The 26,918-nt window shown below is 37.9% G+C and overlaps 1 protein-coding gene across 1 annotated transcript in view; it reads left to right on the forward strand.

Annotated features, from left to right (window-relative positions):
- ADCY2 (adenylate cyclase 2) overlaps window positions 1-26,918 on the forward strand; it is a 223,165-nt gene that overhangs the window by 87,347 nt on the left and 108,900 nt on the right. Inside the window, exon 4 of the mRNA XM_074146221.1 lies at window positions 20,183-20,332. Coding sequence (XP_074002322.1) covers window positions 20,183-20,332 — 150 coding nt within the window. The remainder of the gene's footprint in view (window positions 1-20,182; window positions 20,333-26,918) is intronic.

The following is a 26,918-nucleotide window of genomic DNA, read 5'->3' on the forward strand; positions in this document are numbered from 1 at the left end:
TTATTTTTGGGAGCTGTTTAGAGTCTGGGATTCATCTTACAGCCATGTCTATAACTGTAAGGCATTTTCTTAAACATGTCCATGACAGTCTTGGAGTTTTTATAGCCATCTCAGTCAGCATCATGTTTCAACTGGAGTCTTTAAGGCAGTTGATTTGCTTTCAATATTTCTCCCAAGTATGAGTAATATAGAAGCTAATATGATGAATTAAATAATTTCTGTATTTTAAAATGTCTTACATTTTCTTCTACTGTAAGACAATTTCTCAATAATTCTAACTTTTTTTTCACTCTCTGTTCTGTATATTTAGTTGCAGTAATCTTTGTACTCCCTTTCTACTTCAGTCCTTAATTATCTGTCTGATACTAGTCTCTAGTTGTGGTAGGAGACTGATCTTTTCTTTCATCTCTAATAGAAATTTTCAATGGACTTCCAACTACTCTGCTCTAGTTTATTTATTTTTAGATGTGTTTTTAACCATATGAAATGATAATGTGTTGGGTTGTGAGGTGGATTTTTTTTTTTTCATTTTTGTTTGAATTGCCTGGTGGTGGTTTGGATTTATCCATTGAACATTTTCAAGCATGTTGTTTGTGATGAGCTCTGTACTGAATATTAAATTAATATTGAAAGACTGGTAGAGGATCATTTAGAAATCAGATTAATATTGCCTACAATACAAAATAGCAGGCATACATACAAAGAACTTATGAAAGAATAGACTGGTGAATAGAAGTTCGTTAAACCCAGATAGATCTTTTTTGAGATGCTTTTAGAATCAATTTTAATTTGCTTTTAATGCACAGCCATTAAATCTATTAATGGACTGTTCTAACTCTGGTTTTATTTCTTACTAGTTTAATTCCTACTAGGCTCTTTGTTTGACTCTTCTTTGATTATTGCGGCATCTGTTTTAAAAAAATATATCTTATTTTAAGCTCCATTCATTTAATCATTTATTGGACACATACAGCAATTGTTCACTAGCAAGAAATCTTGAAAAAGTGATAGCAAAACATTATTTTAAAAGCATGGAGGAACTCACTATGTCTCTTTTAGCTAGGTTTGACTATTGATTTTTAAAATAAGAATATTCCAATATTTGGCACCCTCTCTTCTGATTTTTAATAGGTGTGTGCTCATCACAAACACCAGATAGTGTGATTTCACTGCTGCTCTGCAGCTAAAACTGCTCTTGGAACCCAGCCAGTATAGTAGCTCCGTTTAAAACATACCTGACGTACCTCATTTTTACCCATTGAATGCCTGGATTATCTGTAAAGAAAGCAAAACATAAAGGTACTTCATTTAGTAGCAGTACAGCTTTGATACTCTTTGTAAACAAAAACAGTTTTACTCCAGGCTTACTTTCCAAAGTCCTACCGTTATTTTTGTAGGGTGGGGAGTTAAAGTTGCAGCGACCTGCATGGGAAAAGTGACTGTATGGTGTCTACATGTACTTCAAGCGCAGTTTTGCTACCTCGGGTCTACCTCCATTTAGAAGACAATCTGTATTTTTTACCTCCTAAATAATTCTGGAAATAAACACTTTAAAAATTATGAGCTTTCAGGTATTACAGTGAAAACAAGACAAAAGTAATTTTGTAGTCTTCTGTAGCATTTTGCATTGCACTAGAAAAGATCCTTTTGAGCTTTAAATACAGGAAATTCCAAGGAAAAAGCATCTAGCTTTGTAGCATTTGAGTTTGGCACACTCCTAATGTACTGGGTGCAGAACCACTGTGCGTGTTCTGTCAGATTGCTGCTTTTGGTGGGTAAAAGCAGTAAAAGTAGAGAGGCCAGTTTTTAATTTCTCTCATTGCTTAGCACAGTTTTGCTGTCCAGCAATGAGAGCGCAGCATGTGGCACAAACCTGAAAGAGTTCCATTTGCCCAGCGGTACTTTTGTAGAAATTGGTTGATACATTGGATCTGTAGGTTTCATTAGCCTGGCATGGTGCATTGTTATATCCTCACTGTTACTGCACTTACATGTGCATGTGAGGCTGTATCTATAGTTCTTTGCAGGGTGCCATCAACCTATAGATAGTTGGGTGATATACCCTGCATGCTTGCTGTGGAACAGCTTGCTCTAGCTGAAGAACCGCCGGCTTGCCAACCACACTGGTTGGGAGAAGATAAAGACCAGGAAAAACAGCCTTACTAAGCCTGAGCAAAGCTCTGTCTAGCTCTCCTGTCATCAGCACAGTGGTGGAATGACTAGGCAAAAATAAATATAAAAAAAAAGGTGTAAGAATATGATAATCGTTTCCAAGCCTACTTCCTCAGCTCCCAGCAAATCCTAGGTGAGAGGTAGTATCTTTGTATTTAATAAAAGTTGGTCAATTATTCTTTGATAAGCTTTCCACTTAAGGTAAATACAATCTTCAGCTTCCTCAGCATTACATGCCAAGAAACTGAACATTTTGTCTGTCCTATATGCCAATTTCATTGATGTCCTCTAGATCTTTTACTGTGAGACCAGTGAACAGTCAGTCCTTGTGCACTCTGTGCTCTGTCAATCCAGGAATGTGCCAATCTTCATAATGTTCCCACAATATTGTCCTTTTTCCAAGCTGAAAGGTATTTCTCATAGCTCTTATCTCCACACTTTTTTTCTTGTTCCACCCCATTTGGGAGGGGTACACCACTATTGTGTCTCCATAGCACAACCATACTCAAGGTATGGTCATACTATGTTTTACACAGCGGCGTATTTGGTTGACTGCATAAAGCACTTCCAAGCCTCAGTAGTTTCCAGTATGGCAGTAGTGGGACTCAGGATGAACTATACTCATGATCTTCTGTGAGAGATTCTGTAACTCTTCTGTAAGAGAGTGTTTCATATGCCTCAAACTATGTTACATCAAAACAAAAGTGGCTCACCATGGTGTACAGCTATAGCTATGTCCCAGAGAGGGTAACAGCATCACAGCACGTTCTCTGCAACATCCGAAAGGACATCTGAGAGGAGAATTAGGGAGGGCAGTGGTAATGGGATCGAGAGTTACCTGCACTGGGGCATGTGATATAATTTGGGAGGGTTGCTAGGACACTTAATGCTGTAGTGTGCTGGCAATGATAAATGACCACTGCTTTAGTGTTGAGTTTTTTTGTCCTTGGTTGAAAAAAACTATTTTCTAAGGCTTTAAATTTTGGATTTTGGTCTTGCAGCTTTGTGGTTAGCTATGCGCCATACAGATCCACCTTTAAAGGATATGTAGTACAATTCATAACACACCAGTGTCTCTCAGCACTCAGCCATGCTCATTAGTTACAGGCTGTGCAACTAATTTGTAGTTTCTTTCTTTTAGTATACAGCAGTGCAGCTCATTGTTTGCTAAAATGATGTTTTGTTTAAGACTTTACCAAACTAATAAAATTATGCTTTTTAAGAAGGATGTGTTTTGATTAAGATGAAACAACTATTATTCATAAATGAATACTTTATATATGATTTGCTTCTTAGGTTTTTAGGGTTTCCTCACAGCGGTATCAATTGTTCGATTATTAAAAAATGTTTTGGATTTGATGGGTAAGTTATTTTTTGGTATTTTTAGAACTTTATCTTTTCCAGTTTTAAATAGATTTTTTGTTTTCCCAAACTATATGTAGCATTTAAAATTTCTAAATGTTTTGTTATATGTATAGTAACATTATCTCTATTGTTTGCAAACATTGCATAAGTTACTGCAGTTACATGGAAACTAGTGAAAGATTTGATGACTGTATTAGTCATTTCATGTCACTTTCTTTTTAATACTTTGTTTCAAGATACTTCCTAATTTGACCTTCCCAGGCAAGTCTGAATGTATAAAAATCAACATTCCTAGTAGTTAGCACTGATGTTAGTCAAAACTACAGTTTGAAGTTCCCAGTCTTGTATCATCTGTGCAGTTTAGAAGATGAGCTTATACTTAGTACTATTTCATGTGACAGTGTATAAACTTTTGGATTTTGACCAACATATGGGTATGTGATGAAAACTGTATTTTTCTTATGTGTCTGAAGCTAATATTTATGCTTGTATTTTAGTTCAGTGAAATAATTTATTGCACAAGTTGATGCAAAGGTACAGCTTGTTATTCACCAAAGCATATATATATGCTATATTTCATCAAAGCATATATATACAAGTGCTGAGAGAGCTGGCAGATGTTATCGCTGAGCCACTCTCTATCATCTTTGAAAGGTCATGGAGAACAGGAGAGGTGCCTGAAGACTGGAGGAAGGCCAACATCACTCCAGTCTTCAAAAAGGGCAAGAAGGAGGACCCTGGGAACTACAGACCAGTTAGTCTCACCTCCATCCCTGGGAAGGTAATGGAGAGACTCATTCTAGATGTCATCTCCAAACAAGTTGAAGAGCGGGGGGTTATTGGAAGTGGGCAACATGGGTTTACCAAGGGTAAATCATGTTTGACCAATCTGATAGCTTTCTACGATGCTATAACTGGTTGGTTGGATGAGGGGAGGGCAGCAGATGTCATCTACCTTGACTTCAGCAAGGCTTTTGACATAGTCTCCTATAACATCCTCATTGGGAAACTAAGGAAGTGTGGGCTGGATGAGGGGACAGTGAGGTGGATTGAGAACTGGCTGTGTGACAGGACCCAAAGGGTAATGATTAATGGAGCAGGTTCAAGCTGGAGGCCTGTAACCAGTGGTGTCCCCCAGGGGTCAATACTTGGTCCAGTCCTGTTCAACATATTCATCAGCGACCTAGATGAGGGGACCGAGTGTATCCTCAGCAAGTTTGCTGATGATACCAAATTGGGAGGGGTGGCTGACACCCCGGAGGGCCATGCTGCCATCCAGCGAGACCTGGACAGGCTGGAGAGCTGGGCAAGGAAGAACCTCATGAGGTTCAACAGGGAAAAGTGTAGGGTCCTGCATCTGGGGAAGAAGAATGTCAGGCACCAATACAGGTTAGGTGTGGACCTGCTGGCGTCAAGTTCTGAAGAGAAAGATCTGGGGGTCCTGGTAGACAGCAAAATGACAATGAGCAAGCAGTGTGCTCTTGTGGCCAGGAAGGCCAATGGAATCCTGGGCTGCATAGGGAAGAGTGTGGCCAGTAGGTTGAGGGAAGTCATTCTCCCCCTCTACTCTGCACTGGTGAGCCCACAACTGGAATACTGCATCCAGTTCTGGGCTCCCCAATTCAAGAGGGACAGGGAACTACTGGAAAGAGTCCAGCGAAGGGCAACGAGGATGATTCAAGGATTGGAGCATCTCCCTTATGAAGAAAGGCTGAGAGAGCTGGGACTCTTTAGCCTGGAGAAGAGAAGGCTGAGGGGAGACCTTATCAATGCTTCTAAGTATCTGAAGGGTGGGTTGAAGGAGGAGGGAGCCAGACTCTTTTCAGTGGTTGCCAGTGAGAGGACGAGGGGCAACAGGCACAAGCTGGAACATAGGAGGTTCCACTCAAATATGAAAAGAAACTTCTTTATGGTGAGGGTGACAGAGCCCTGGAACAGGCTGCCCAGGGAGGTTGTGGAGTCCCCTTCTTTGGAGATTTTCAAGGCCCGCCTGGATGCAGTCCTGAGTAACATGCTCTGACATGCTCTAGGCAATCCTGCTTCGGCAGGGGAGTTGGACTAGGTGATCTTTATGGTCCCTTCCAACTCTAAAAATTCAGTGAAATTCAGTGATATATGAAAGCAATGACTGAAGCCCAATTTTGGGGACATTGGTGAATTCTGGAAATGATGATATAAAGGAAGTTCTTAAGCATTAATGCACGTGAAATGCTCCTAGTTTATAGAGTAACTGGAAATTATGTTGTTGGAAACTATTAATGCTTTAATGTAGTTTTATTCAGTAAATAAAAGATATTTGCATAGAACAATTGTTGTGTTAATGTTCCTGCTGATGTATCAATGCTACAGAAAGTGAATATATACTGTTCACATTATATCCTATTCCTGACTTAGTATGCTATTTCATATGTGTAACAGGTAGAAATATATCTCACAAATTTACTCTTCCCTGTCACTATTTGCTTATGAAGCACTGATTACGTTTTCAATACTAAATCCAATGAAATCGCTTGAAAATCTTGAAGGCAGTGAAATGAAATTTTTAAGTGAATCATATTATTTTAATGAAAATTGAGTGAATTGAATTGCATTTCTTTTCAGAGTAAGATGTGAAGCTGTTACACAGCCAGTGCAATGCTGTGTCTGAGTTTTAGGATAAAATGGTACAAGAGGCAGCTGCAACTCTGAAAATTAGCATTCCAAGATCGTACAGCTTTTTTCTTGTGGATAGTCAAAATCATTTGTCCCTGTCATGCTGGCTCATGGCTTTCTTCAGAAACTCCGTGGTGCTCGGCTTAGGGCTCAGGAAGGCCTGAGCTCTTTGAAAGGGAACAGATAAGGGACAAGGCAGCATGGCTGGGGCCCCACTGCCCAGACCCAGTCCCACAGCACCTGACCAAGGTTCAACCAAGAGTCAAGATCATAAGGCAAAATTATGGCAAGAGGAAAGGTGCAAGCTTAAGCCCTAAAGTCAGTCTGTGGTCAGAATCACATCCAGCAATTGCTGGGTACATCCACAGTGACAAGGCCAGACTGAGGTGAAGTCAGTCCGCAGGTTGAGGTCCAGACCAAGGCGGTCTGTGGCTGGGCATAGCTGAACTGGAGACCAGCATTCCTCTGACACAGCTCAGGCAGGATCTGAAGTCCCTAGGCTATGCTTAAGTAGAGCGCCTGGGGCTTGTGGATGTAGGTGGAAGTCCCAACTGAGGCTGGTAAGGGCTGTTAGTGTTTACAAGTGTGCTCAAGGCCCTGGCACATCCACTATCCTCTCCTCATCCACAAAGCCAGTTGTTTCATCACATAAGGCTGTCAGGTTGTTCAGGCATGATCTCCCCTTCATAACTCCATGCTGGCTAATCCCAGTCACCTTCTTCTCCTTCATAGGGTTGGAAATAGCTTCTAGGAGGATTTGCACTATCACCTTCTGAGGGATCAAGGTGAAATTATCTTCCGTGAAGACAGGAGGGACATTTGCTTTCTTCCAGATCTCAAGAACCTCCTCTGATCGCCATGAGCTTTCAAAGATAATTGAGAGTGGCCTTGTAGTGATATCAGCAGACTCTCTCAGCTTTTGTGGTTGCATCCTATTGTGTTCTTGAATTGGACCTTCAGCTGGAGCTGTACCGAGTTCTCTAACAACCTAGTGAGAAAATAGTGTGCTGGGTCTTTTGCATCTGAGACCATCCCCAGGAATTCTGATTTAGAAAAGATAAAGAAAAATCTATTGATCTGGATTGTGTGGTATGCAAATGTGGAGAGAATATAAGTCAAAAGACAATTTTTGATATGGAAATGGAAGATTGCTTTTGGAAAAAACACTGTTTTGTTAACAAGAGAGAACCACATTCATCCCTGATATAACACTGCTAATTTTTGTGGTGTTGCTGTAGTTAAGACATTGGCTCAGAATGTTTCTACAATTTCAGAAATAATGAAATTCCTTTTCTGTGGTAAAATCTTGCTAACAAAGAGAGCACTTCAATTTTATTCCTTTCTCTCCTTAGGATAAAGTCAGATGCTAAAAGACATTTTCATATTATCTGAGAGGCTGTAGCTTCCCAAACCAGAATGGGATAAGAGAAAGAATGTTCAGATTTTGTTGGAGGAAAAAAATACTTTTTCCAGGAAAAATCTCTGGGGCTCTGTAGTAGTGCTTGTATAGCTAGTGTGCACTGCCCTAGTGTGTTTTCTACAAACATTTTTCTGTTATTTGGCAGGCAATAAATATGTTCAACACGGTTCTAACTATAGAAACTTCTATGTATGTTTGTTTTAACTGCAGTGGGGATATATCTGCCTGCCCTCAGCCACACAGGCACTGTTGGCAGCTCCACAAAATGCCAAAAAAAAAAAAAAAAGGCATACAACTGTTTTCTTTGTCAGCCTATGAAATAGTTCTTACGAAGATTCTTTCAGAGTTGGAACAGAACAAGAGTAGCAAATATTTATTTTCTGTCAAGCATAAATTTATTCTCTATTCATTGGTATTTTACTTTGCATCTGGGTCTGCATTTGCCTTGCTAAAGATGGTTGCCTCATGCACAACTTGGGAATCAGTCCTTGGGATTCCAGGACTGATTCAGCTTCTCAAACTCAGTGCTGCCCAGCTACCTGCCTCAAATAGCCATTACTCTTGCTACTACTTGCTTTTACTGAAGAGTGCCTTGTAAAGGACCACTTTGAAGTAATTCACTGTCCGTTTTTGTGTTACCTCCACGGACACTATCTACAATACCTGCACAGTGAAAACCTGGATACCTTTCTTCTACTACAGAAGTGGGCAAGAGATGGAGGAAGATGAAGAAATCTTCAGAAAGACAAAAGAAAGTCACAATTCTGAATGTACACACAACAGCAAACAAAAGAGACCCCAGAGCAACTAAAAAGTCTAAAGAAAGTGACTGAATTAAGGAGCACTAACAAAACCCAAAGCAGGAATTTTTAAGCTTTGACCAGAGGAATCAAAGTTCCTTACTCACTGCAATCCTCTTTTGGCCCTTTAAGACATTACTCATTTTGTCCCTCTTCTGGCGTTTTAAGCAATGAAGTGTTGGGGTGTCTTCTGCCTGTCCTGTTTTGTGATCCTTACATGAGGCTCCCCTCATGCTGGCTTGGGGCCAGCTTTAAAAGTTCTCTTCTATGAGCTTCTGATCATAATCTTTCTCATGCCTGTGCTTCAAGAAGTCCTGATGGCAGGGGCCAGCCCTGTCTTTGTGCTCTTGCAAAAGCCAATCCTATTGTTGTTGCCCATCTAACTGGCCATTCAGAGGCTGGAGTTTACCTGGTAAATCCTGCCTGGCCATTTTGAAGCTTCTTTTACAGTGTCCATAGCTATTTGCCACAAAGCCTGTTGTTTGGAATCTCAAGACAGTCTTGGAACATCTTAATCATATTTCTGTGTAGAAAAAGAAAGGGAGAAAGCATGTCAGTTTTTGTTAAGATCTGGCAACGCATAATGCACCGAATTAGTCACTGTACTAGCCTCCTATGACTCCACTACCCAAATACTAAGCTCTTTGACTTTGTGCATGGATATCTAAGCTGCGTTTCTTTGTCTCAGAAAGCTTCTTGGAGAGAAGTTCTGTGCAGAGTGATAAACTTGTGCCTGGAATGAGTTTGGGAGAGATGGAAGAACTTAGGTCAGCCTGTATTGTTCCTCAGCATCCTACAGCCTGTAGAAATTACTAACAAGCATATTCAATGGGAGTGGTGAAGGAAGCAGTCAGTTTCTGTGCTCTTTTAGAGCCATTGGGTAACTGGCGGTCCCCAGCAGTGATTTTGTTGCTTCCTCAGAGAGGAGAGTAACTTGAAAACCTTTTTCTGCCGAATGTGGTGAATAATGAGGTAGCAGAGTTTGCTTATCAGGCTGGCCTATTCAAAGTAGAGATAATGAGTGCTCATTGTAGAGAGCTGAAAAACACTTAGGTAAATATGTTTAACTGGTGAGTAAAACACAGCAGGGACTGTTCTCCAACCAAGGTGGTGAGCACAGCTAGCATCCATACACTTAAATTCATCGAAGATGAATGTTAAGTGAGGAAAAATAGGGAAGGAAAAACTAACTTGATGTGTATGTGGATTTACAGATTTGGGAAAGGGTGTTTAAAAGGTTGACTTACATAACTAAAAAGCAAACTAAACCTGCCATTGTATTTCGTGCTGAGAACTGCTTCCCTGAGATAGCACGTTACTTCGCAACATATGAATTCTCCAGTACCCTTCATTGATTGAGAAGGGGTGATGTGTGAGAGATACTGCTCCAAGTGTTTTCTAGTGTAGTATTACTTTATATCTTCATGATGTATTGTCAAATCTTTCTAACGGAATGCAGTACTATTAAAAGGTAGGTTGCAGGGTGGAACTTCACTTTGCTGTAAAAGATAACTTGTATTAGCAACTGAAACTGGTGGATTAAAAGTAGGAATTTTCTTTTTGTACATGATTATTTTTCTGGTGGAGAATAAAAACTGTAGTCAATCCATATAGTAAAAAGCCTGCAAGTCAAATGCACTTGCTACATTGTTCATATTGCTGCTTAGGAGAACCTATGATGTAATTTTTCTATTAGCTTATAACATGCTAGGTTCAAAATAGGCACCTTTTTATGAATACAGATGGAAGGTGAAAAACATTAGAGAAAGGAAATTATTTATTTTTTGTTCCTACATGTACATCAGAATTCTTAGAAAGATATTGTATTTTCATGTGAATATTTCTACTTTATTCATAGGGTTCTGATACTATTTCAGTCAAATTTGGGGATGAAGTCAGAAATTAATAAATATAATAACAATATGACTACAGTCATATGGAAATTGGAATATTCTTTTCTTCATATTACTGGTAACTTCTCTTTGTATGGAGGAAGGCCTGTCAGATTTTGCAAAGCATCGTGATGTATTTCAATAATAGACTCACAGCTTGTCTTTTCTAAAATACACGGAAATATAGTATTTCTGTAGTATAGAAACTGTAAACCAATCTGTAAGAAATGTGTTAAATGCAAAATCTACTAATAAGGCAGAGCTCTAGGTAACAATAGACAAGGTTATAATGGAAATGGCATTATTGCCAGTTTAGTGGACTTGTATTTGCCTTCACATTCACAATATTAAAACCATCTTATTTTTAAAATATATTCCTTGGAAGGGAAGACTTTGTCATGTTTACCACCAGAATTTAGTTTCCCCTCTATGCATTCACAACGTAAAACCCGCTTCTTGTATGGTGCACAGAATTTGTATGTTCATCCCTAAAGCAAAACCTCTACGGAATATTTTTAATCCAGGAAAGATTAAATTAAAATATGAGCAATAAAAATATTTCAGAATGAGACAGAAAATTGTAATACAGAAATGATTTTTTTTAATTTAATATTACATAATCGTAAACAGTTTTAAATTGTAATTCAGTTAAAATAACATTTACCTTAGAGTCTCAGTAGTCTAACTGCAAAAAAGCTTATAGAGCTATGTCAATTCACCTTATGTCTTGTGTCTGTTGTAGTTGCAATTTTTACTGCTAGAAAAAGTCATTCTGCTAATTAGCAGTGGTCTGGCATGCTTTAACAGCAATTTTAGAATCTATTTCCTCCACTGAAGTTAATAAGCCAAAGTGAAAATATTTCAGCTGTGCAAATGTTTTTTAAAGTGTTTTTAAAGTGTTTTTAAAGTGCAAAATGCCTTTGTATGCAGTTACACTGATCAGATAGGAGTTTGGAGAACATATATCTAAAAGTATATAATTTATATTAGATACCATCTAGAGCCATGGCAGTGAACCAAACCAATCTCCTTTTCCTTGGATGCTCAATCCTTCTTTCAGCAGTTGAGTAACAAAAGGCCTTCCAGAGAGTCTGTAAGGTCATTTGACATCCAGGTTATAAAAATATTCAGGGAGGACTCAAGGCCATCGCAGAGAAACAGTTATTTGTATCAGTGAAGAAGAAACTGAAGAAAATCCCACATTAAGATCTTTCTCAGAGGGATGGGGGAAGGAGGGCATACATAGATTGGTCTGAAATAGACCTTGGTTCCTGAAGACCATAAGGTAGCAAATGTGAAAATAAACTTTAAAAAAAGGTTCTAGAAAGAGCTGGGAAAACTGTAGGTCTGTAAACTCAATGTCTTCACGAGGCAAAAACTGAAGCTGTAAGAATAGAGAATGGGATAAATGCATCCTATTTTGAAAGAAGTAAAAGGAATAATTTCCTTAAAGGAAAATTTCCTTAAAAATATCTTGAAGTTATTTGAAGCCATCAACAAACACATGGATGAGGTTGATGTAACTGATAGCTCTACCTGGACTTCCAAAAGACCTTTGATAGAGTCCTTTGCCCAAGACGTTTCAGGGAACTGAGTAGCTGGGAGGGAAGATCCATGCATGGATAAATAGTTCTTTAAAAGACAAGGAAGGTAGGAGTGAATGGTGGGTTCTTATATTCAGACTTCAAGAATAGAACAAATGTGGAAGCACAGAAAATGTCTCTTCCCTGGACAAGTACCTCCATTTGTTTAATCATGGCTCTCAGCTAGTTTTAGAGCAATAGCCTATTCTCAACAATGCTGTGTAGTCTTTTAGGTGTCTATAATGTATAACCACATGCTGCTATATAAGGTTTGTCACTAATAGTGGTATGAATGTGAGGTACTGTACTAACTTTTGAGGTGTCAGTCAGAATGTATCCCCACAAACCACATGATTTAGAAAAAACTCATTCAGGGTGTCCAACGTGCTTCACACTAAGGCTTTGGAATAGAAAGCCTGACCCAAGTTATTACATCTTGGCAGTTTTGAGGCATGAAGGAGAGAAAATGGCATCTTTTGTGTACAGATGGAATAAGTTGGTGGCAGCAACATGAAGAGGTTTTGATATTTACTTCATTCCTTCCTGAATGTAAACCAAATTAAGTACTTTCTTTGTGCTGACTTGCTGACTCTTGATAGCACTTGACACCAGAAAATTTAACTTTAAGGTTTCCGAGAGTAAATTTCCCTGTTAGATGCCTTCCAATTAAAAATTAACCCAAATGCTGATTGGAGATCTCAATATAGTTCAAAATGGTAACCAAGTTCTTAGAAAACATTACAAACACATACAAGAGTGTCATCATAAAAACTTTGGGCTCTGAGGATGCTCTGGAATAGGTTTAATTCAATTCTGTAGATCATCACTATCCTTGGTTAAACACCACAATAATTATTCTCCCTGCTGCTCCGTATCATTCTTCATGAAGTACATAACCAAAGACCACTGTTACCTAGCACAGGCTGGCAAATTATGAAAAATGAACTTGATAAAAATTTTTCACAGTCATCAGACAAGCAGAACAAATACTTGAGGAATATTTCCTCTTAAAAAGTTTATTCAGTTCATTATGAATACTGATAGAGAAAAATATTACCTAAGAAAAACATTCTTATATAAATCATAATTTTATTTAGTTAGGGATCATAAAAATACTATTTCAAAATGTCTAATTACTGTTATCTCTCAATTAGATTAAACCACATATTAATAGCTAACAGTTTGCAATGCGATAGAAAATTTATATTGGGTATATGTTCTTACTGTAATTTATTCATGTAATACAAAACTGCCCATTTATTTTAATTTTGTTATGTATTGATAACTGAGAGTATGTAGCATATGTAATATCCAGTGCAGTTACACACAATATAAACTACAGCGATTGGGGAAGAAAGCTGAAACCACCATTATGGTTTTGAGGGTAATCTCATTTCCAGTTAGGCATGCCAGAAGTTAGTACATTAATAGAAAGCACGTGTGTGATTATCAGTTCATTTATCTGTTTGTTGTGCCTTCGCCTGGTAGCATTTGAACTTGCTGACTAATTTCTGTAAAACTTGCCAGAAGGGGAGATTTTTAGAGGTGTATACTACATGAAATAAAATTCATGAAGACTGTTAGATAGTTCAGGAGAGATAGCCTAGTAATACTACTGCTGAGGGAAAGGAAGGAGACATCTACTGTTACACATTTAACTTGGCAGTATATTGCTGGCCCTGTAAGTAAATATATTTATATTACAGATTTTCATCTTATTTGTAAAGAGTGAAGCAGAGTAATTTCTTGGAAAAGACTGAGTGCATTTCAAAAATCAGACATGGGACTATTTCTGTGATATATGGAAGTCTGATGTATTACCTCATAGATATATATTTTTTTTTAAGTTAACTGTTTAAATTTTATGGTATTAAATGTCTTTTTTCTTTTTTAATAGCATGCTAGTACTCATTCCTATATTAAATCTAGGACCTAAAAATGAGTCTCAGTCTTTTAAAGACGGATGAGAGTATCAGCTGTTAACAGATTCTACTTCCAAATTTCAAACCGAAGCCAAAGTTACTGCTGGTTTTGCCTGAATGGGTTTGAATTTTGGGGGGTTTTTGTTTGTTTCAATTAAAATTTATATACAAATGTGTTTGAGCAGTTTTAGTAGTAATGAAATAAAATGATCCCAGAGGCTCATGTGAACACAAAAGACCTCTCTGTAGCAGGAAGGGGAGTGGAGTGGCTGGCTGGTTCCTTCTGAACAAGGATAATATGAGTTCCCCTCTGGCAAAAAATTATTTTAGATTCAAAATATGAAGTCATTAATTAGAGTCAATGATATTGATTATGTATATTACACAGAAGTGATCTAAAGCGACCGTAACTCTGATTCTTGTTCCTAGTGTATTTTTCCTGGTTTTCATTCAAGAGCTTATGGCTTATGATCTGTTTTCATCTACACTGGCATATAGATAGGGTCTGTGTATATGCAGAGCTGAATAAAATAAATCCAGTCATTCCACAGAACAGCCTGGAGCTATGAGAAACTTCAATCTGTAATAATGATAAAAAGAAAATCACATCAAATAATATAAATACTACACAAAAGGAATATGCTGCTGGTATCCACAATGCTGTGATTGCAGAAGCTACAAAGAGCACTGCACATACAAATTAGAAGACAGTGTCACAACTTCCTGACTTCCCCTTCCACAAAGGGAATTTTTACCAAGTTTATTTTAGCACTGAAAATATGGAACAGTTTGCTGATGTCTGGAAGAATGAGTAATTGAAACTCTTTTTTTTTTTTTTTTTTGTTGAGTCTCAGTTATTTCAGGTAAGTCTTAGCTTGTTGGTTTTTTTCTTCTTTTTCTTTTTTTTAATTGGATAATTCTTGAAAAATTGCAATTTTTTTTCCACTTTCTGAAAAACATTTGAGATTCTGCATGGTATACACAAAGGGTCTGAGGATACTGGAGTTTCCTGTTTCATCTCTTCATATGTAGTATGTTCACATTGTGGCCTTCATGAGTATTTGAGGACTTAAATACCTTTTAGTTTATTACAAATAATGTTGTGGTAATTAAAGAAATTTTTTTTTTTTTCTTAATTCCTAAGGAAGTAAGTTGCCCATATCTGTATGGGCAATGTCCTGTCATGTTCTCTACTCGAAGAACATTTACTCATAAACTTTTACCATCAGCTCTGAAACAGAAATAGAAATCCAAAAGATTGCTACATTCCTCTATGAAAGACAGGAGCTTTCATGATAGAGACCCCAATTTAGTGATCTCACTAAGACAAATATAGGAAAAGGCCAGTTGTTACACTGTGTGACAGCAGCTGGGGGACCAGGCACCACTTGGTCATTAGTTTTACTGCTATAGCTATAAAAATCTTTGGCTGTTCAAGGAGTTGGAAGTATAATTAAGGAAATAAATAAATGAGCAACAGGATACAAATCCATAGGAATCTGGACTTCATTAATTTGCTACTCCCCAAACTACTTGTTTTTGAAACAGTGGTTGCCATAGGGACAAACCGTCTCCCGTTTTCAATTCTGTCATCCTTCTTGTTAGCTATCACATAGCTATAGATATTGCTGACGCTGAACTCTATTAAAAAGTTGGAACTCTTGACTTTGGACCTCCATAGGTTTGGAAACGTGAAAGAAAAAAAGTCAGCATTGTATGACTGGCCAGAGCTCCATGGGCTAGAGTGTTTCTCTGAACTTCAACTATTCTCTGAATAGCTGAAGAACCTTCTGAACACATCCTAAAATAATAGTATTTGGTATAGTATATGGTGACCATGCAAATGACTAATTTACATGGTGGCTAAGTATTTCCTTTTTAAATGCTGCTTGTCAGGTTTTTTTTCACTACACTCAGTGTTGTTCTTTCTAGCTGGATTTTGACTGATTCTAAAAGTATACAGGTTCCAAAGAAGTACAGACTTGTTCTCTAGCTTGGCTAGTCACACCACTAACGACCAAATGAAAGATCAAATGGGGAGAGTATTCATCTTTGCAGAGCTAAATAATTTGCACCTTGGCAGTGACACAAAAATTCTTTTTTCTCCCATTAATTTCCATGCAGATGTTATAAATTATAGCCTTTCTTCCCCACCCCTCAGCTTCCATTTCCTTAGATTTCTTGTCCAGAAGAAAAGTGGTATCTAACTATTAAAAAAACTTATTAATTGTTTGTGTTGGGGTGGGGGTTGGTAAAAATTCTGTTAATGCAAGAATTGCAGGAAGAATCTTTACAATATGCAAAAGGAAAGAAATGCAACAAAATAACTCATACACTAGAGCCTTTCCACAGAGGGAAACTCTGTAGATAACTCTGATTTTTATATCCTGTATCTGAACAACAGTTACTAAGATATTTAATAAATGATTTATGCTTCAGTTTAGAATCAGCAGCCTATATTATAATTCTTTTATTTTCCTATAGCATAGTACTTCCTTGTATACATATACCTTTGTAGGCAGCTTTCATCAGTTGAACTAGGAAGATGTACCGTTACTGTGTATTCTGTATAATAAGCTACATTTTTTTGAGCAACTCACTGAACTTTAGTACTCTCTTGAGAAATTAATCATAGCTACTTATCTTTGTCTTCATTTACTTTTAAATACTGTCTATTTTGATATTTAAGCACTAGACATTAGATTACTTTATATTCACTGATACTGAAAAATACATGTGCTTGAATGTAAAAATAAAATTTAGAAAATGCCCCATTGCCTGGAAGTGCATACAGTTTTCTGTAGGTCAAGAGAGATGGAAGAGAGATCAGGCATGATAATGTTGTTTAAGTGATTAGAGGTACAAGCTGGTACTTGGAGTACCTAGAGATACTTCCTGATGGCATCTTGATGTTCCTTGCATTAATTTTTGACTCATATTTAGTTCACCTTCTGTAGACATTGAATTTATTCATTGATTAAGCAGAAACTTTACCACAGTTTATGCTTGATAAATATATCTAAAGGGTGCAGATGGTCCAGATGCAACACTGTCTTGGAGGTCACTCTGGTCTTTTTCTACTGTTGGGTTACCATCATTAGTTACACCCTTTTCCACAGCTCAGGCTTGTCCTCCTTGGCAGATGTCCTAACCACACTTTTTAGTCTGTTCAGGTGCCCCATAATTCCCTTATAGAGGTTCTTGGCTACAGTTTTACCTGCACTGTTGTTCAGAGCTCTCGCAGCAAGATGCAGAGTTCCTTACCAGAAGATCCACATCTTTTATTATCCAGCATTCCTCTAGCGGGGAGGGAGGCAGGAGTGGGGAGGAAAAAAAAGAGGAAAAGAGAAAGAACTGCAGAGTCCTAGCCTAGAGAAATGACTAGGTAGAAGACTGGTCGGACGCAGGATTTCATTCCAAGTGCTTCAGTCCAGGCAGGATTCACATCACAGGGTCTTCTCAGAGCAGGTGCCTGAACAGGAGGAACTTTTTGTAAAATTGTGCACTGATTAGAGTACTTGCTTAGGAAGTAGGAAGCTCAGTTAATTTGTTTGGACTGAGGAAAACTTAGAACCTGTTCCTTCTAGGAGAATGCCAGTGAGACTTTAAAGCAAACCTGGGATGGAGCTCATCTCCATCCTATATGTTGAAACTGGACTGCAGTTCTGAAGAAAATGCAATACGCATTTCACTCAATAACTCTTCAGTGATCAATAACTCTTCAGTGACAAATACAGAAACATTCACTCAAACCAAACCCCATACAGGCAAAAAAAAAATCTGTTGGTCTGAGTTAGAAAGAAATTCATCCATTTCTTGGAATTTTTTTTCTTAAATTAATACCCTAGTGACACATTTCCGAATGAACTCCATGCTAGCCAAAAGAATTAACGATGTTTTGAGCACAGTTTCAGTCTATGTATTCACTTCTACGCTTATGTGTTACATCAACACTAAGTATGGCAATGGCTGAGATATCTGAGTTGTCTTTGAACAACCTAATTCAGGTACTGGAAGCCAGAACAGAGCTTCATGTAGGCTGAACTACCTCATTGAGAATCTGAAAAGCCTGGTTAATTAGCTTCCTTGCCTGTCAGTCGCTTGTTTCCATCTATTTTCTCACTTCAGCTAGTTCAGTCATAAAACAGTAATCTGTTTTTCTATGGCTGTGAAGATGATACTCATAATTTACTCCTCCATCTACCTATCACAGTATACTTTTTTATTTTAATTGGTTATATTCCTGAAGTTGTGTTTTAAATAATCTATAACTTTATGTAGCTGGACAGTACATTTATTAAGTCTGTGCGTGGCTTTTCAACAATGATCTGTACATAGAGATTAGGACAGCACACTTGATTTCAGTTCACATCAGTGTTCATTTTGTTACTAAACCTTCCCACTGCATATCTAAGAAATTTCTATGCCCAGCAATCTTATTTTCAGGCATTTGGTCTCATTTCTCAAAAAGTAGTGGTGACTGCCAGTGGGAACACCCTGCGCCTGCACTGTCATCTCTCATGCAGGATCTTTGTTTATTAATCTGTATCTGCTAAGAGTGCCATGACGTTGCTGGCATCAAAGCAGAATCAAGCAGTTGTGATTTACAAAGAAATATAAGAGTATTTTGAGTTCAAATATTTTTCTGTATACCATCATCTCCTATGGTTTTTTAAATTATTGGCAGTTGTGAAATGTTTCATTTAAACTATTTCTTATCCCTCTACTTTGTAAAAGAGATTCTTTGGAGAAACTGAGAAATGTAGATATTTCTCACTGTTTTTACATTTATGTATTCTAGAAAGTTTTAAGAACTCAAATGTTGCTTTTAGAGACATCATAATGCAATGATCCTGAAGTTTTAGGGAAAGAGAACACCAATCCTTTTTGTGGCAAAGGTGTATAGTTCCTGCTTTTAGCTTTGTTGATCCATGAGAAGTGAGATGGTGTTATAATCTCTGAGGAAAATAAAAACATTTCTTTAAAACAGTCATTTTAAAGTGGGCATCTATAAATGGAGCATTAAAACTTCCTGTATTTTTTGGTGAATAAAATGTATTCCTCAACGAGATGGATTTCTATTAATAGGACAACTTCTCTCTTTTCTCTGAACCACTGTAGCATACTGTCTGCCCTTTTTTTTCTGACATCTCTGACTCTTTCACTGCTAGCAGTCCACAAAGGATTGCCTGGTATATAGGTACACCAAAACCAACCATGAACTGGGGAAATCGATCTGAAACCTCATGGTTAGATCAACCGTGGAGAATTAATGGAATTCTAGCCCCCTTTCTTACTCCTTCCCTTATAGACTGTGAGCACTAGGACATCATGTAGTACTTGTAATCCAGGCCATGTGATACACTAGGGCCTAACGGATAGAGAACCACTCTCATCAGATTGCAGCTGTATCTCAACTTCAGTTCCCTTTTAATATTATCTTTTTTTTATGGAATTCAGAATTGGTTTCCTTACTGTGTTTCTTCTGCTCTGAGTGAGCTAGGATGGGTAAATGTTGTCTCTTTTTGCAGCAATGAATTAAGGACAATTGCAAGTGTCATCATCACATAGTATTCTGTCCTTTTCAGAGTTTAAGCACAGAAAAGTGCCTCTCGCCTCTCTCTGATTTCTCTGAAATGCCCCAGATAATGAATATATAAAACTGGATTCTTTAAGCAAACTTATTTATCATGTTCATGTGTTTTTGTGTACACTGAATATCTGATGCTCTAAGTTTGGCCCTAAATTTTATAGATTAAGTTTTGTGGTTCAGGAAAATGCAGTGTTTTGGTAGTAGTGAAAAGTATATTCTAGTAGACAGATGTCAGATCTCACTACTTAAATATTGCTTTCCATCACCGCGGTTAATATTTATAGCTGACTGACAGATAGTAGTGGGTCAGGCCGAAATAAAATGCAGCTCAGGCTGTTGATGTAGGTGAATTGTTTAACCCTTTAATTATATGGCGCTGCAAAAGAAAATGTCTTGTCAAAAGAGCATGGCAATAACATGGCTTCTAATGTTATTAGGAGCCTTAGCTATTGTTTTACATCAGTGGGTCATATTCCCATCTAATTAATACTCAGCAACGGATGTATAACATGAGCTGAATTTCTTTTTCAGAACATGTATACCTCACTGAATAGGCAAACATTGTTCCTTATCATTTTTATTTAATCCTAAATGAAAATGATATTACTGCTTGGGATTTTGCCACTAATTGTTAAGGCTTTTGGAAAGGTGAACCTTTGCTAGAAATGGACCACAAGAAAAATACATAACTTCAGCCAACCTTTCATTTCAGGTGTTCTCTTAATTTATTTAAATAAGTTCCCCAACACTTCTTTTTTTTTTTTTTTTTTTTTAACCCTCTAGATACTGGCAAATGTAATCATTTTTATCTGCGGAAACTTGGCAGGAGCATACCACAAACACCTCATGGAACTTGCACTGCAGCAGACGTATCAGGACACGTGCAACTGCATCAAGTCCCGTATCAAGTTAGAATTTGAGAAGAGGCAACAGGTAAAGTCACACCCATGTCTGGGTCTCTTTTGATGTTTTCACACTGTCTACCTGTTCATCACTGTATCATCCGGTTTGGTAATGCAAAAACACTGGATTACTGAAAGCTACTTAATGGAATATGCAAAGTCTTTTGAATGGGATTGTGCACAATTGCCATATGAATATAAGAAGTTATTATAATTATTTGTGTTGTCAAATACATGTTTTCTTTCATTTTTTCTATGAAAATATTTTATGATAAAGAAAGTTGATAACCCTATATAGATTGTGTTTGCATGCTCTTTTCCTCATTGAATGAGCTGTGAGATGTCCATGTGCGCTTTGGGAATCACCAGTTCTTTATGCCCAAGACCAATACTGCAAAATAACTGCAAGAAGATATTACTGCACTGTTTTTCAAAAATATTTGAAACTACAATACTGATGAATCATGGGATATAGTTCTAGGGGTCAGGTATGTTAAGAGGAGCTAAGGGAATTGCATAATGAGACTATCTGTCATTTATTGTAACAGCTGAATAAAAAGCTTCTGTGATTGCTTTATATAGTTCTTTTTCTCTTTGCAAGTTCTGTACAGTGCCTATCATCCTGACAGATAGGTGCTTCATTTAAGAGAATTTGAAATACAAATTAGTTCATCAAGTAGTAAAGAAGATAGGTGTATTTTGCTTTGAAGGTCACCAGACTCAAGCTTCCACGAATTGTTAAGGGTCAGAGACTTCACGGACATATTCCTGTTGTCACAAAAAGTGCACGTAGATGTACACCTCATATGTCCTAGCTGACCTTAACTGTCATGTCTGTCTCACAAATATCTGCAGCCATTTTAAATAAAGGTTTCAAAATCTATCACCAACACTTGTTTTTTCAGAAAAAGCAAATGGAGGCTCCATACCAGCACTTTAACATGTGATGTGTGTTCAGAGGGCTAGCCTTATTCTGCTGGGCACTTGGGTTGCATACTGGCTGAAGATGCTGCAAAACATTTAAGGTAGTCTTAAGGACAACATTTTACAGTAAAGGCAGGCTTTAGTGGACAGATGCAAGATCTGCATAAGGTACTATTGCAGAGGAGGTTGTGTAAGAGCAGTCATTTATAAGTTTCCACCTCTGCCACCATGAGCTGTGTGAATCAGTAGGCTTTATAACTGATAGTACACAATGCACATTTTACTGTCTGTTGAGAATATGGGTGAAAGGATTTCCAAATTAGTTCCAGTGAGACACCTTGTGTGTGCAGAGCAACCAAGTCCAGGTATATGGGAGCAGTGCCACGCCAGTCTCCAGTGATGTGGGACAATGATGGCTTCTAGTCTTGTGGTGACATTGTAGAAGATGGTTAACATTGTTCCCTGTGCTTAGGCCTCAGCTGCCAGATGGATGTATGCAGACCATAATCAAACATCATAATTCATAGCAGGCATCAAGATCTCCCTTATTCACATCTTTATTATCACACTTATGACTGGTAGATATTTAAATGTGAAAAGGTAAATGAAGATTAATTTGATAAGGTGATATGTTTTCCCCCCAGAGTTAACATACTTCTTTGTTTGCAAACTTTAATTCAAAAGCAGATGTACATCCACTAGTACTCAGTGGATGTACTCTGTCTTTTAATATTGCTTGTTTTGCCAAGAAGATACAGAAGATCATCCACACTGTTAGTATTCAGGGAGCAAGTCAATAATATTGCTGGCGATTTTTTAGAGGATTGGGATACATTGAAAGAGTAGGAGCAGGTGCATTTTACAAAATGTTGAGTTTAATCAAGGCCTTTATTAGCCTGTGAAAGGTTGTAGCATGACCCTTGATTCTACATCTCTTCAACAAGAAAAAATGAAATTACTTCAGTGAGAAGTAACACAAGCTACTTTTATACAAGCGCAGAGCATAGGATATGCTTTTAAATACTTAGGGCTCTGCATCAAATTTGCAAATTTGTCCAGATCATGGATGTAATTTCTTTTATAACTGTTTTTGAAAGATGTACAAATTATGTTCCAAATTGTTCCATGGATTTCCGCTTATTTGGTTTGAAAGTAGTCTCATATAAATGTAGCCAACTGTTTTTCAGCTGGTTTTTTTTTTGTGTGTCTTTGAATAGCCTTTTTGAGAATACCATTTTGATTGTAGCAATAGATAACTATATTGAGTTACCACTCAACGATTATGCCAAAGAACTCAAGAGAAACACTAAATTCATTGTTTTCAAGTGAGAACAGCATACATGAGTATCTGGTGAAATAGGAGTGTGCGTATATATACTGAGGTACAAGTCAGACATATTGTACCCACACCACTATCTATCTCTGTTAGGGCACAGCAAAGGCTGGCTGCTCCCAAAGGGATGGGAAGCCATGGGTGATGATATCTCTCAGCAGGGCAGGGACCTCACCAGCCAAGGCCCTGTCCCACAGCACAGGGTGAGCTGGGCAAACTCATTGCTGCCAGCCAGGGTCAAGCAAGAGTCCAGAACACCAGCCAAGTTTATGGTGACGAGGCAGGTCTGAGGCCAAGTCAGGAGGTCAATTCCCAGCTCAAGGCAAGGTCCAGCAAATGCTAGGCAGGTTTCAGGCGAAGTTGGGAAGTCAGTCCAGGGACCAGGATCAACAGCGTCCACAGCCAGCTCCTACAGCACAGCTCAGACAGGGGCTGACTTGAAACAGGGCTCCTGGGCCACGGGCAGAGGCTGAGGGCGGATGCCCAGGTGAGGTCGGTCAGGGCCAGGAAGGCCAGTACGTGCCCCCAGGGCCTTTACAATTTCATATGATTTATTGCATAGGAGTCGTGCTTAGGCTTGGCTTGGGTTTGCACTATATAATGCATGTTTGCCTGCAGGTGTAAATGTGTAGATGTTGATGCATATTATGAAGCATACCTTTTTGAAGTGTGATTACGTAGGACTGTGTTTGATAGCACTGGACACTCTGGATTTTATTTCCATTAGTGTGCTTTGTTGCGAGAGTCACTTTTAAACTCCTGTGTTAAAGAGCCGTATTTTCAATGCCCACTTTGGCACTTCTCACACAGCTTTTCTATCTTTTCAGTGGATATAGAAGAGAAACACAAAACTATTCTGACCTCTATTAATTTGCAGCCTTATTTCAAGATATATATTTAAAATAGTTTCTCGTAACGTTATTTGTCTCACTGATACAGCCTGGCTGACAGTTTGTAGGGGTAATGACTCACTAACGCTGAGTGCAAGATGATGACAAGCAGTTAGCATAATTGCTCTTCTCTCTCTCTTCTGGTGCTTTGCATCATGAGACATAAGAATATAGACTGAGAAATTCTTACAACATTGCAGGGAGGTGTTTGTAAGGTGTTGGCGTTCAGTGGGTTCTCTAAAATGCTGTCTTTGAAAAGGAGGCAGTATAATGACGGTTTTAGAAACACCACTCAGGTAGCAGATGAAAATGAATGAGGTTTCAAATCATTGAGTGGGATTCTCATTTTTCACCGACACATGGTGAAGCAATGTCATTCATTACAGGAACTGAAATATTTCAAAATTGTTTTAAAACTAATCTGAAACAGAGAAGCCTCATACATTTCTGAAACTTGAGGCTGTTAGTAAAGAACAGAAACATTTGAAATATATTATTTGGAACTAATATATAAAATGTGGATTCCTGTAAGTTCAATTAATGCATTTTATAAGGTAACCTAATAATATTTTCATGAAAGTAGAATAGTTTTGCTGAGGGCTTTCTCATTTTCCTTTTTTTTTCCCCACATAGCTTCAGCAGATAGGAAAAATAAAAACTAGTTTTGGTCTTTTAAATTGAATCTATTTTCTACTCCAGGTGTGCTTGTACACATAACATATGGGTGAGGTGTGAATCCTTTCTGTTAATCTACATGTCATTACCGGAATTAAAGCCTATTCTGAGGAAGAACTTAAGTGCCAAGTTCTGCATGGTAGACCACGTGGAAGATGGATAGAGTATGCACAAGGAAACTGAAGAGAGTCCACCTAAGGGCTACAGGGGTAATTAGAGGAGTGGAGCTCATGACAGATGATGAGACTCAGGGAACTCAGGATGTTTAGCCTGCAGAAGAAAAGGCTTGGCGGGGGTCGGGCGGGGGACGGGACACCTAACATCCACCTACTACCTGAAGGAGCTTACAGGGAAGATGTAGTCGGATTTTTCTCAACGACACACAGTGAAATTGTAAGAGGCAACAGACACAAATTGTGACAGGGCAAATCCTGGCTGGATTTACCTACCTGGAAGGAGGTAAACAGGTCCTTCCCAAGAGGGGAGTTAAGCACTGGGAAAGGCTGCCAGGAGAGGTGGCAGAATCTGCATTCAGGGAGATTTTCAAGATTCACCTGGACAAGGTGTTAGGCTTCAACTCTTCTTGTGGGCAAAAGAGAGCACACTATAAATACAGAGCTCAGAATCTTTTGTTAGTCTAATTAAAGTTTAACAATCTAATGAATATAAACCAAACAATTATTAGTACTATTTCAGTGGCAATAATAATAACAGTCATGGTCCATATTATCTAATTAACACAGAAAAGTGTAAATACAGTTAAAATGGTTATGCAGAAAATCTAGTATATCCTCTTTTTCTCTGGTATTATTCCCAGCATTCTGTAACCACATAGCCCCACAATACAGTACTGTCATTGCCATGTGCTTTGTACTGAGTTTGCAAGGCCTTGAGGTTAAGGCTGTCTGAATTTTTTTCACCTTCCTGGAGCTTTGTTTTTACTTAATTTAACTGTAACACCAATTTTTCTAATGACAAGGTGGCTATAGCTACATAATTTTACTTTTCTTATGGTATGGTACAACCATAGTTATTACATAGATAATAATAAAGAACAACTATTCTGTGAAGAATGAGATATTTACAATTGTAACATAATGTGGAAAAATACAGACCTGGAGTCATAGTGGAAGCCCTAAGAAGTGGAGACACAGCATGCAGTGCAGAGGAATACAGGCATGTGACGATTAGATACGATGATTAGGCACAGGCTTGGGACTGAAGACCCCAGGTGTGCAGGGAGTTCACCACTGGTCAGCACAGGGAGGCCACAGGCATGTGGCCACCAGACAATTGCTGCCATGACTGAAAATTAGGCCAAGGCAAGCCCAGAGAAGTCTGGAGATCCTGCATTGAATGCAGAGCTTGTGATGTTACAGTAAAAGTCATATTTTCTGGGCTACAGGTGCCCTAAGAGGCCCTTAATCTCGTTTTGAAGTTAGTACTATTTGGAACAAGATATTGAACTATAGATCTCCAGAGGTCCCTTCCAACCCAAATCTTTCAATGAGTCTGTAGGTTTCTTTAATGCCCTTCCTGTAGCAGAGTGCTGTGAAATACAGGAATACTGTGATTTCAGATAAAGAGAAATGAAAAGGTAAGTGTCCCCTTGAATCATATCCTATAATGGCAAGTAAATGTTTTTTATATCAACAAAAAATCCTATCAGGTACTACTGAAATACTTTTAAGTTTCTAATGTTGATGTAACACCAGAAATAATGCAGCCATTTTTACTCCAATTTATTGATGAGGATAATAGTAAATTTGCAAGAGCAGTGTATGTTTGTCATCAAAAACTGAGTGATTTTACAATTATATAGGTAGCCATCATTACTTCATTACGTTCAGGTTGCCCGGTCACCGAAGAAGTTGCAATGGCTCACATAAGCATGATAACATTACAATAAGAAGATTATTTTCTGATATCTATTTAAGAGTTTGCAACTGATTTGCTTACAAGGTTCAGTATTTCAATAAAAATCTAAATCTTTGATTTCAAGAAACAGCTGAAAAGGTTCCTGGTTCCTACCTGGAGGCTTAGAAGTACTTCTGTTGATTCTACATTTTAGAATTGCCGCTTTATTATTTTCATGCTGAGTCATTTCACATAAATAGCCTTTTAAATAGCAAAATGGTACATGTTGATAGATTGACAGTATTGTACAAAAATCTTCTGGATACAGAAACATTTAGTGTAGACTGTTGACAAAAAGTAGGTCACTTGTCAAGAGTCCAAAATGTGAATTTAAAAATCTGCTTTGGACACTAATGCTTAATATTCCAGCTGTCTTAGTTTAGGTTTTGAGATATGTCATGTTTTAGAAAGAACATTTCACTTCTAAATTTCATATAGCTAATAACATAATAATTTTACATCATACATCAGTCATTTGCTGGTGAAAATAGACCATGCAACATTTATGATACCTTTGTGCTTTTTCAGTCTCAGTTATCCTTCTCATATTCTTAAGGATTAGTTCGTCATTAAAGTGGTGGCTACAATGGAACAGTATTCTTTCCACTTTCTGGAACATACATTTAATTTCTGAATATCTCTGAGGGGAAAAAAAAAACCATTTGGTGTATTTAAGTGCATGTAAAGAAATCACAGAGAATAATTAGGGCTCTCCTGGCAATATTAGTAGAACAACTGAAACTTTAACCATCACTCGTAGTGACTCTGCACTGGATTACCCCAGAGATTTTTCCATGTCTTTAAATAGACTAATTCTCTTAATGGCATCATTACATGTGCTGTAAATGTATCTCTGACATTTACTCTGCTTTAATAGT

Source organism: Numenius arquata, chromosome 4 (genome assembly GCF_964106895.1).
Source record: "Numenius arquata chromosome 4, bNumArq3.hap1.1, whole genome shotgun sequence".
In the NCBI taxonomy this organism is placed as follows: Eukaryota; Metazoa; Chordata; class Aves; order Charadriiformes; family Scolopacidae; genus Numenius; species Numenius arquata.